At 39.4% G+C, this 12,544-nt stretch overlaps 1 protein-coding gene across 2 annotated transcripts; it reads left to right on the top strand.

The window, feature by feature from the left end:
• Nucleotides 1-2,297: 2,297 nt before the first annotated feature.
• Nucleotides 2,298-12,483, top strand: yme1l1b (YME1-like 1b). Of its 2 annotated transcripts, none has more exons than XM_020652397.3 (18): nucleotides 2,298-2,481; nucleotides 2,972-3,106; nucleotides 3,271-3,433; nucleotides 3,585-3,683; nucleotides 3,766-3,875; nucleotides 4,536-4,686; nucleotides 4,781-4,864; nucleotides 5,249-5,401; nucleotides 5,490-5,642; nucleotides 6,159-6,291; nucleotides 6,746-6,808; nucleotides 6,966-7,078; nucleotides 7,269-7,424; nucleotides 8,231-8,382; nucleotides 8,517-8,643; nucleotides 8,763-8,836; nucleotides 8,925-9,011; nucleotides 10,919-12,483. In XM_020652397.3, exons 1-18 carry the CDS (start codon nucleotides 2,455-2,457, stop codon nucleotides 11,060-11,062), a joined length of 2,124 nt encoding a protein of 707 aa, XP_020508053.1. In that variant the 5' UTR covers nucleotides 2,298-2,454; the 3' UTR covers nucleotides 11,063-12,483. The 2 variants fall into 2 exon arrangements, with proteins under 2 accessions (XP_020508053.1, XP_020508052.1); XM_020652396.3 differs by having other exon boundaries at nucleotides 5,228-5,401.
• The last annotated feature ends 61 nt before the right edge of the window (nucleotides 12,484-12,544 follow it).

The following is a 12,544-nucleotide window of genomic DNA, read 5'->3' as shown; positions in this document are numbered from 1 at the left end:
CACCAGACCCGTGAAGAGAGGCCACCCAGGTCAGCCTGCAGCTGCCAGGCTGACTGAGGGAGACCCCATTGTCTACCGAGAAGTCACCCCCTGCACCCGCTCCCCAAAGGAGGGGCTGGCAGCAACATTGAGACGATAGAACCTGGAGAATGTGGACTTTGATGACCATGTGGCTGCAGCACATATATGTCAGCGAGACAGGCTCCCCGCCACAAAGCCCATGAGGTAGCCGCACTGCGAGTCGAGTGTGCCCGAATCCCTTATGGGGCAGGCACACCCAAGAGAGCATATACACAGCCTGTGTGTGCCGGATGTACTGTGCCAGGGCCCTGACTGGACAAAAGACAGACTGTTGCTGCTCACCCGCCTGTTGCTGCTTTTTTTTTCTTCCTGCACCTTTTCGTTCTTTGTAAAGGCCAAAGAAATGTTCCTCTATATTGTACTGTACGAAAGAAAACAAATTAAATTAAATTAAATGCTCAGGAATGGCCGTCATATATTCTGTATAAAAGTCCTGTCTGTATCTTTACCATGATTTGCTGCCCTGCTTTAAAATGTTCAAAAATGAATACGGTACTAACTTTAAATCTTAAATAAACACACAATTTAGGAAACAGTTTTTGTTCAGGCTCAAACAGACCCAGCACTCGTAAAAAAACCCTCACTTCTATCGAATGAGTCATGTTATCTGCTATAGAAAGTTATTTGAACACATTTCCTGCAGGTCAGAAATAAGTTCACTGTATTGTTGTTGGTGTTGAGCTGCAACAAAATTAACCATTCATCTACGTAATGATGAGAGTGTTAAAGGTCGGGGGGAAATAGAAAACAGCGTCATCCTGCGCCATCTAAATGTAAAAAGAAGAACAAGCACACCCATAGAAACTTAATTAAAATGTATTCTAATGAATAATACTCCATGAGATCAATATAAATCTAATAGAACCCTGTGCAATCTCCACATAAAGCTTGCCAATACCACCTCCTGTAATTCACATGAGATGTTTCTTTCCATTTTCCCTTTATGCCGGGAAATGAATGTTGCTGCAGGTCTTTTTTTTCTGTTTATCTGTAATACAGAGTATTAAAAGTTGTTGTGGTTTTGACAGAGCCTTGTGCTGGTTATGTGCTCATATCTACCACACAGGCTGTGTTATCTGTTGTAACATCAGAGGCCAGTGTTTACTATAAATGTACCTTCTGCTCAGATCATACAAGCACAGTCAACTTTACCCCCCTCCACGGAATCCATGGCCCGCAGGAGAACAAGCCACCTCAGGTTACAACTTATAAGTTAAATAACTGAACTGATGGGATATGTGTTGCATTTCATAACAGGAATATTTTATTTCCATGAATAAACTCCAGGATGGAAATTTTTCAATGCTTTGAAAATGCCCTCTCCTGCTGTTGAGCATATTAAATTCCACTTGAAATGTTCTAACCAAGACTGAAGTTCTGCCTAAAGAGAAAGCTGATTTACATTTTGCCTGTAGGAAGGTCATTATATCGATATTTCAGTGGAATTTTTGCAGTGGCAAATAGACCCTTCTTTAGACTGGCCATCTTCAGCATTCAAAACGGACACCCACAAAGAAGAAAGATCAAAAAAGCTTTTACAGCCGTTGGACTTCATCTGTAGGGATGTTCCAAACAACAGTATTGATTGATTTCATTAGTAATATTGTGTGAAAAATATAAAACAATGAAATATTGAGCATCAAATTTAACATGGGGATTATTATTTTCATTATTCTGTTAGATAGTTTAGGCTTTAACGTTTTGACATGGACTGTGTCTTTAAAAATGGCACCAATCAATATTTATTTTTATTAATGTTTACTTAAAGGTGCACTATGTAGTTTTGATGTATGTAGAGATTATGTGGTATATGTTCATAACTCTATACACAAACCGTCCTCAGAGGAAAATTTGGTCCCTGGAACAATGTTTGAAGATAACATGTTATTTTTTAATTGTATTTTATTTAACCTTTATTTAACCAGGTGGGTACCATTGAGATTAAGAACCTCTTTTTCAAGGGAGAGCTGGCCAAGAAAGGCAGCAGCAAAAACACAGTTATAGACAGAGACACAAATACAGACAAATAAAAAAATAGTAAAAAAAAATTAAAAAAATGTTGCGTTAAAATAGAACCATCTACAGTATGTGTCATGATTTACTCTTGTTTAGTTGGTTTATTCCTTGTTTTGTTATTTTTCTTTCCTAGTGTTAATGCATCCTAGTTGGGGCTTTAGACGTCATAGGATATGACGAGAAAGACGTCATATCCGGTGTGTCAGCTGTCAGACAGACTACCGCTGAAGTACACAGTTTGACTTGCTATGACTGCTACCGAAAGTCAAAGTGAAGGAAATATTAACCTTTAACTAATAGTGACGGTGGTTTAACTTAGTAACTTCACGGACGTTTGGTACCACGAAGAATCTAAAAATGTTTTCTTTCACGGTCCAACCACAGGTAAGAAGAAACGTCGGGCCGAGCTAACATTAGCATTGTTGTTGTTTTTGTTATCCCCTTCATATGATCCTGCTAGCTAGCTAAGTTAACCTTCTCGACTTATTATTACCTTATGATTATTGAAAATTCACGTACAGTGGACAATTTATTGTTATTATTATCTTTTTATTTAGCCGTAATCTTAGTGAATTAAAGACTGCGTGTCGGACCTGTCAGATAAATTACTGAACTGTGACTGCTGATGATTTACTTTACATCTCGATCTAATGACCAATGACATTTAATCTTTATACAACTGTGTTAGTTAGTGCTACCTACATTATGACTGTGAGTAATATAATGTTGACTTTGTGACAATACCTTGCTGAACTATTCTACTTCCTGAGATTAACAGTCTCTATTATATTATATTATTATATTTATTACTATCTATATTTGTAAGCTTCATTTGAATGTTACTCACTTGCTGTTTAATTGCATGTGATCACAGGTGACTGTACCACTTAGTCATCTTATAAATGTCCTCAACTCAATGAAGAGCTCAGTGGGAAGCAGCAGCAGTGTCACCTACAAATCAAGAAAACACAAGGAGCACGTGTCAATCCCAGAACTACACTGCACAGAGGTAAGCGTCAGTGGGACACAGTTCTGTATCAAGTATGAGACACTTCATTGTGTTTCATGAACCTATTCTCAGCTACACTTTTTTTTTTAACAATGACCCTTTCCTGTGAAATCATGCACTTGATGGTATAATGTGTGTGTGTGTGTGTGTGTGTGTGTGCTCAGCCCTTGTGGAACATGCGTGAACTTGGCTTATCAGACCTGGGATCACAGCAGCTGAAGGAGCTGGTGAACAGCGTGTTCCCGAGTCCACAGGAGGCGTCTCTTTCACAGACTTCCTGGAGGACCTCCCATCTATCCACACACTCATTTTTCTACAATAAACATGGTGAGATTGTGCAGCTTTTACATTTTTTTTTATTTGTTAATGCTGTACTATAAACTACTTGTTGATAAGCAACAAGGACCTTTACTGAATCTTTTCCTACAGGTTTCCGAAAGATAACGCTAATACTAATAATCTTTCCTTTGTTCGAAAGGTTTCTCATACGCTGGGAGGCCTGTGTCGGCCCAAGTGTTTTCTAGGCAGCACTCCTCACCTCTCAACTGTGTTGTCACCGAGCTACAATACGGGCCAGGTAACTCTAGATCAGAAGCATTTTTTCAGATTATATATAGTAAATAGATTAATAATAATGATACCCCCACTGTGTTTGTAAGTATGGGTCCAGAGCAGAGGTTTTAAAACATTGAGGACCAAAACCAGACGACTGCAGTCAGGCCTTGAGCGCCCTCTGGAGTCTGAAGGGTTCACACCATCTTTTATGAAGGTAAGTTCACATGCTTAAGCAAAACCGAGCATGTTTTGGATATGTGCAGTTTATTAGATTGAATCTTTGAAGTTTTTTTTAAGCCTGAAACCACTGCCTCTAGGTCCTCTAGTGTTTAAAAAGCACCCCGTTTCCAAGTTCCTCACAGGAGCTTTAATATGATATCATGATTTATATATATCCTAATAAGGCACATTTTTCAATAAGTCTTGTGATTTAATCATAAACCAAAACACAATTGAGTAATAGGATGCTTGCAGCCTGGTGGTTAGTTTGAACCCAGTGTTCGGAGGCTGTGGTCCTTGGGCTGGGGGACCCAGGTTCAGATCTAACCTGTGGCTCCTTTCCAGCATGTCATTCCCCACTCACTCTCTCTCTCTCTCTCTCTCTCTCTCTCTCTGATTTACAATAATATCCACTGTCCTGTCTCTCTGAGAAAAGCATAAAATATCCCCGAAATAAATGTTCTTTCTTATTTTATTAGCTAATGTTATCAGGAATGCAACTGCCTTTGTGGTTTGTTGGCAACCCAAATACTTACTCCTCCAGCTAGATGTCTAAGCAGTAAGACTAAACATACACAGTTTGTCAAGGGTGATACAATTGAAGCAGTGCTCTGACTGTGTGAATTTTGTTGACAAATCTGACATTATGCTGCAGGGTTTTCTGTCACGTGATAAGGGCTTGGAAGTTGAAAGTCTGGACAGCATTTTGAAGAACAAGAACATACCTGATGGACAGCAAGATGCTTTCAAACGGGGGTTCGCTGAAGGCTTCCTGAAGGCCCAAGCCCTGACACAACGCACACAAGGCATGCTTTAATACAAACACTCTCTAAATGAACTAGAAACATTATTAAGCATAAAGCAGTGCTAAGTTTCAGTTTTCCTGCTCCAAATATTCAGACTCTCTCAGGAGGACTCGTCTCATCCTGTTGATCCTGCTTCTTGTGGGGCTCTATGGGATTTCTAAGACCCCCTTTATATCGGGTAAAGGCTCCTTTTCTCCTTGTAATGAGTGTTGTTATTTCATATCCTACATGAAATTATATCTAATATTTTAACATGTTGATATATTAATATATTTTTATAATAAAACTAACATTTGCCAACAGAGCCAATGCATGCATATTAAACATTCAATAACTCATAATGAAGAAGAACTAGGTCTCGTGTAACAACTGTTTTCTGCAGACAACAACAGCTTATTCTAACCTGCCGTATTGACGCATTAACACATGTAATCTGATGTGGTTCTTACATAACTCTTAGTAACAGGCAGCATGTTTGTGTGAGTTCATTAACTTTGCCATGCAGTGTGATTTCGAACTTTAATCTAACCATTTTGGGCAGTGCGGTTCCGAACCACAACAGGCCTGGACTCGGCGGTGGACCCAGTCCAGATGAAAAATGTGACATTTGAACACGTCAAAGGGGTAGAAGAGGCTAAGAATGAGCTGCAAGACGTGGTGGAGTTCCTTAAAAACCCACAGAAGTTCACCGCATTGGGAGGAAAACTGCCAAAAGGTAGAGTTCTCTTGCACTGTGTTTTAGGCTGGGTCTTTTTGTCAAAGTATGATAACTATAAAGATGACTGCGTTGCCTTTCTTTTCAGGTGTTCTATTGGTTGGTCCTCCTGGGACTGGAAAAACTCTACTGGCCAGAGCGGTGGCAGGAGAGGCAGACGTACCTTTCTATTATGCCTCTGGGTCTGAGTTTGATGAGATGTTTGTTGGAGTGGGAGCCAGCCGCATCAGGAACCTTTTTAGTACGACTATTATTTTTAATATTTTAATAGCCGGCGCAGTCTAGGCCTGTGAAGGCATGAGCCTGGAATCTAGCCTGAATATTTCTGCCTTTTAATAAGGCAGTTTTTTCTTACCAAAGTAACTTTTGCTGGTTTGCTAAAGTGCTCATGATGGATTAAGCCGGGTCTTATATGTAATATAGCATTAAGTAAGGTCTTTTGCTTTTTGTAACATAAAAATTAGTATGGTCTTTTTACGTGCTCTTTTGTCATGTTAAAAGACAAAGAGTAAGGTCTTTTACCTGCTTTTTGTCAAGTGTCTCAACACTTGTTATAAGTTGACGCTATACAAATAAAAATTGATTGAATATATTTTTTCCATCCTAAAAATTTGACATTTTCTCTCACTTTTTTTTCTAAAAGCCACTTGTGTTCTTTTCCTAAAAAGAAGGCCCCATGCTTGTGGAAAACAAACAGATTATGCTTGTGCTTCCTATTGTGTTACATTTCTTATTTGTTGTCTTTACTTTTTTCCAGGGGAGGCTAAAGGTAATGCTCCCTGTGTGATCTTCATTGATGAGCTGGACAGTGTGGGTGGGAAAAGGATCGAGTCTCCCATGCACCCTTACTCCAGACAGACTATCAATCAACTTCTTGCTGAGATGGACGGGTAATCTATACATTTAGCTGTTGTATGTCAATACGTAAGAACAACAAGATAATGCAACTGTCTTAAGTTTGACTTACAACTTTGTTCGTGTGCAGAAAAGGACAGCTGTATAGACACAAATCTCTATTTAAAAACGTTATGGAAATAAATATTCTGACAGTAAATAACGTATGGCTCAAATTACCATAGTTAGGATCCGTTTGTCCTTCTTACTAACTTGCAGTTAGTCTTCTGTTTTGATTAATAGGACTATAGATAATAGAGAGCACATCTTATTCACAATACAGTGTAGAACAGTGTTTATCAACACAGATATATATTATGAATGATGTACTGAATGGTGGCTACTATCATGTATAGTAGCGCCAAAGATTGCTACAAGACAAACATGACTAACTGAAGGTTAAACTCTGATTAACATGTATCGTGTGATTGTATTTTCTTTTCTTTCTAGGTTTAAAACAAACGAAGGCGTGATCGTCATTGGAGCCACAAACTTCCCAGAGGCTTTGGATAAGTAGGTTTGCCTGCACATCTTTTTCAGTCTGTTAAAGCCTGTTCAAATGTCAGAACTGATCATTTATATATACAGTCACAGCTGTTTTGCTGCACTGACAGCGTGATATGCAGACACAGCATTAGTATTTTATTAACGCACTGTTCCTCTCCTGCAGTGCCCTTATCCGCCCGGGACGCTTCGACATGCAGGTGACTGTCCCCAAACCAGACGTGAAGGGACGCACAGAGATCCTCAACTGGTATCTGAAGAAGATCAAAGTTGATCCTTGTATGTTTTGTTATTGTGTAATATATGTTAAACCCACACCTGTTTGATGGTCCTGAAACATTGATACAGCACAGAGTTGTACATCATAGGGGAGTCTTTACTGTATTTTAGGTGTAACCTAGTCTAAAGCCTAAGTGCCTGTTTTTGATGAATTTGAGATCTTTGTTAATGTTGTGTGTCATGTCTGCAGCTGTTGAGGCAAGCATTATTGCCCGGGGCACAGTGGGCTTCTCAGGCGCTGACCTGGAAAATCTGGTTAATCAGGCCGCCTTGAAGGCAGCAGTCGATGGCAAAGACATGGTCACTTTGAAGGAGCTGGAGTTTGCTCAAGACAAAATCCTCATGGGTGAGTAACGAAGAAGAGTTGGTAGTTGTTAAAGAGAAATCTCATCCTGCAGTTATTATAATCACTTCCTCTTATCACAGTTGGTTTTTGTCTGATTATCAAAGATAATAAAAGTAAATGATGTGAAAAAATGTCTAAAACGGGGGCACCGGGTAGCCTTGCAGTTATGTCCTGCGTCCCATGTACAGAGGCTACAGTCCTCATCGCAGCGGCTGTGGGTTCGAATCCGACCTCGTCCATTTGCTGCATGCCATCCCCCACTCTCCTCCCAACATTTCCTGTTTCTCTACAGATGTCTTAACCAATGAAGGCAAAACAAAATTCAAAGACCATAAATGTTATTACAATGCATTAGCTAAAAAGAAGTATGGTGAAGATTAACATCATCAAAATGTTATAGCAAATTCTACAAATTGAACTTGCAATGAAAAGCATTAATGGATCTTTTCATTTTGTATGGCAACAGCTGACATGGCTAGGATCACTGTCAAAAGTCATTTTCAGAATATTGAAATAGGGGCGCTGGTGGCGCAGTGGTTAGTGTGCGCGCCCCATGTATGGAGGCTGTAGTCCTCCAAGCGGGTGGCCCGGGTTTGAATCCAGCCTATGGCTCCTTTCCCGCATGTCGTTCCCCACTCTCTCTCTCTCCCTGATTCCGACTCTATTCACTCTCGTATCTCTCCATTAAAGGCACAAAAAAAAGAATATTGAAATAGTCTGTTTTCATTATTTTTGTTGCATGTTTTAAAATCATACTCTCACCTAATGTTAACGTTTTGTTTACTTCATTTTCTCTTCTCTTGTAGGGCCTGAGAGAAGGAGTGCAGTAATAGACAAAAAGAACAAGCAAATCACAGCATACCATGAATCAGGCCATGCAATCGTAGCTTACTACACGAAAGACGCCATGCCCATCAATAAGGCCACCATCATGCCCAGAGGCCCCAGCCTGGGACATGTAAGAAATACCTAAAGGATTAGTCTCTGCACATTAAGCTATAAAACCAGGTCTGGAACAAACTGTCATTAATTTAATGGAAATCCTCTCTACCCCTTTAATTCTCAATACTCTTCAATGTTTTTTTTTTCCAGGTGTCAATGCTCCCAGAGAATGATGTCTGGAGTGAGACTCGTTCTCAGCTTCTGGCCCAGATGGATGTCAGCATGGGCGGTCGTGTAGCAGAGGAGATTATCTTCGGCCATGAGTACATCACTACTGGTCAGATGAATATCTAAACATTTTTTGAAACAAGAAGCAGATTGTAAAAAAGTCTGGATAATATCTTATTGGAAGAGGCCTGAATGTAAAAGGGCAACATGTCGTTTTCTCCTCTCCAGGTGCATCAAGTGACTTTGACAGTGCTACAAAGATTGCCAAGATGATGGTGACCAGATGTGGAATGAGTGAAAAGGTAAACTTGTTTAAGAGAGAAGGCTGTTAGTTGTATTTTGCTATATTTTATGGACATTTATATTTTTATTTTCCTTTCTGTCTTGCAGTTAGGAGTGATGACCTATACTGACATGACAGCACAAAGCCCAGAGACACAAGCGGCTGTGGAGAACGAAGTCAGGGTCTTATTAAAGGTTTGTAGGATCATTTACAATGTTACAATGTTATAATTCACCTAGCAGACGCTTTTATCCAAAGTGACGTACATCAGAGAGTGAGTACAACACTAATCCATTCATACACCACCACCGAAGCAGGGGGAGCAATGCGGGGTTAAGTGTCTTGCCCAAGGACACATCGGACATGTTGCTCAGCTGGGGATTGAACCCTCGACCTTCCGGTTGAGAGGTGATGACTCTACCAACTGAGCCTCAGCCGCCCTTTCTAATGACATCTGAACAATTTTATATCCGTTCATTTTGTTTATTCAATTTCAGTGGAACATTTGTCTTTGTCTGAAGCCTTTTTCACACATGCACTCTAAAAAATATTTGGAATATTTCAGGACAGGCTGCATCTAAAATGCTTGTTCACACATGCACTTCACAGTGGGAGCCTTTCACTAGTCAATAGACTTTCACACAGTGTAAACACATATATCCGAAATCCCTGTAAAAGTAGTTACTGAACAACTAACTCCTGACTTTTTAAACTCAGGAAAAAACCTCCCTTCATCCAGTGCAATTCAGCCTTAGAAAAAAACATTTAACGTATATTTTTTAAGATTTAAGATTTACTTTTATTGATCCCGCAAGGTGAAATTTCAGTTTTTACACTCTGTAAGTCATGCAACATGCTCAAACAGGATCATATGGACATGCACTAATGGAGAGATGTCAGAGTGACAGAGCTGCCCACAGCAGGCGCTGCTGAGAGGGTTTGGTGCATTGCTCAAGGGCAGAGCAGTGCTCAGGAAGTGATCTGGCATCTCTCCAGCTACCAGACCAACTTCCATATTTGGTCCGCTAGTGTATATTTTGTCTCAGTCTCCTGTCCAGGGAGGACATATGTAAATTAGCTCATAGCTAACGCTGGTACAGCTTAGCGGCTGTACATGGTCGCTATCAAAATAATTAAATGTCTGGATAAGAACATACTGGTGTGCAGAAAAGAGTATGAAGCAGCTTACATGCATGATGATCACGCCACTTGCCCACTGGTCCTGTGGCCTTGCTTGTGGTGAATTATACTGAATACTTCCTGCTGCCTTCACACAACATTTTACCTGGGGGCTGGTAGGGAAAAGTTGGGGATGAAAAATTATGCCTATTTTGTACCCACATGCAGTTAACCAGGAAGATTTCAGGAGTTTTGTGCTTGAGTGAAAACACCATAATATACGCTGTGAATACTGTTTTCATCTATAAATACTATTTTATGTGGTATTTATTTAATGTTTATTTATATAGGGACAAGTAGGGAGCAAGTAAACTGTTGCACACGCTACAGCATTTATAGCCTGAGGAATGCCTGTCCCTAGATGGGCCTTTAAAAAACATAAAACTCAACAACAGATGCACATAAAACAGTACCAAACAAGCACAACAATAAACAGACAGAACGATACAGGGTACAAAGAATCATACAATAAAACAAAGTAAAACAGGAAGAGCAAGATCATACATGACTACAAGACTGATTCCTAAATAAAATAAAAGTATTGTTTATTTTCATCCATTGATAAATTGATCTTTTCTACTTTCACTATACTGCTCAGGGAGACTCTTCGCAGTTTCTTTGTTTTGCACAATGACAAAGAAAACATATTAAAACTGCTCAGGTTTTTAAGAATGATCTGACTAGTCCAACATAGTCATAGTCCAAGAGACCAACATTTATTCTCAGGCTCTACAGGTATGATTTCGGGTCTTTTCTAGTGGCTGCAGGCATACCTGTGACTGCTGACACATCTGTCTGATAGTTGCAGTTACAAGTCTATCCACCAGGGGCTGCCATTTAGGCCGCATGGAAAAAATTCAGATCTAGAACATTAAGAAAAATCTAAACTTTTTCTGGCCTTCACTTTTTTCGCTTTCTCCAGGAGTCCTATGATCGCGCCAAAGCCCTGCTGAAGTCTCATGCCAAAGAGCACAAGAACCTGGCAGATGCTCTGCTCATGTACGAGACTTTGGACGCCAAAGAGATCCAGCTGGTCCTGGAAGGAAAGACCCTTAATACCAGTTGAAACTAGCAAGGACACCATCAATCAGGGGGGGCAGAAAAAAAAAAGGAGAGCGGTGTTAGGTTTTGAGAGCTCAGCAATCAAGGAAGGAGGAATGGACTCAGGTCATTAGCAGCAAATTATAAGGGATATTTGGTATACCTTCATGCTGTCACCTTCATGTCAACCCATCAATATTTCCAAAGACAAAACGCTTTTCTATGTTGAGATGTTGGGGGGGGGGATCTGTGCATAGTTGCACAGATTCCCCCCCCCCCACGGCCTTAGATTGTTATTATGGTAAAGGTAAACCTGAATGTAATGCTTATTTAAGGCCACAATGTTTCCATGCTATGAATGCACCTAGAACTTCAACTCCTCAGTTGTCCTCTAGTGGTGGTATTCATTTCATTTTTTATTTGCTTGTGTTTTTCTTCATCAAGCTTTCATTATTAGGCGTTGTGTTTGGACTCAGATTATTTTATATTTAGAATGATTTGAAAGTCATGCACATACACACTCCCCTATTGCTGAACCTTCTGCCTACGTCACGGTTGCACATTTTAAAGGTGGCCTTTTGGGGAATGTACTGTTAGTGTAATATCCCTTTTGAAGTAGAAGTAAAAACATAATGTCTCTGCACTTTAGATAAGTGTACAAACTGAAAATGCACTTGTAAACTTCTTGTAATTTATTTCATTTAATCTATATGTACAGATGGTTTGAAACCTGATGCTTAGCTTCAGAAAGCATGCCACATTCACACACTGGGGTTAGATTTTTAAAGTTCTAATGTTAGCCCAATTAAAAAAAATCTGAATACAGTTTAGATTTTTTTTATGCAAATGTGTGAATTAAATACTGTTAATCCCAAAATTATTTTTTTTTAAAGGCCAGTTCTGACACTATTCTTTTGTCATCACTTTAAACTAAGTTTTCTCTCATCTATGAGTCTATACTTTTTGGTTTGAACACATTTTAAAGAAAGGTTAGGATGTGCCAGCACTGTTATTGAAAGAAGGAATTCAAACTGTAACAAGTCTAAATTGGAAAGTGATATCCAGGAGTCTTATTGTGACTTATTGTGGTAGTTATTTCTCTATATACAAATTCATATTCTAATTATTCAAATAAAATTATTTTTGAACTACTGTATAGCTCCTGTTGAGATGACCACCAGCATATGTTTAACTTCATAGCTTTAACTTTTTTTCCGATATTTGCTTCAATATGAGACACCATAACTTTTGTTTATTGGCCCTTTACCCATGTTAGACTGTACATATGATTGGGATGTAGTGGGATTATTGTATATAGATGTATAGTAAATGCTTTTATGCTAAGAACACATCCAATAGCTGTCTGCCGGTGATTGAAAGATGGCAGTGGTAAATGAATGTTTGTGCAGCTGAAATAAATAAGTATCCAAAAGAAGGAAAAAAATATGTTGGATTTGTTTGGAGGTTCTGTAAAGTTGATCATATTTGTTCCTATGAGTCTTTAACA

This window comes from Labrus bergylta, chromosome 4 (genome assembly GCF_963930695.1).
Source record: "Labrus bergylta chromosome 4, fLabBer1.1, whole genome shotgun sequence".
NCBI lineage: Eukaryota > Metazoa > Chordata > Actinopteri > Labriformes > Labridae > Labrus > Labrus bergylta.
Note: the sequence above shows the minus strand (reverse complement) of the source record. Positions and strands in the feature narration are given on the sequence as shown.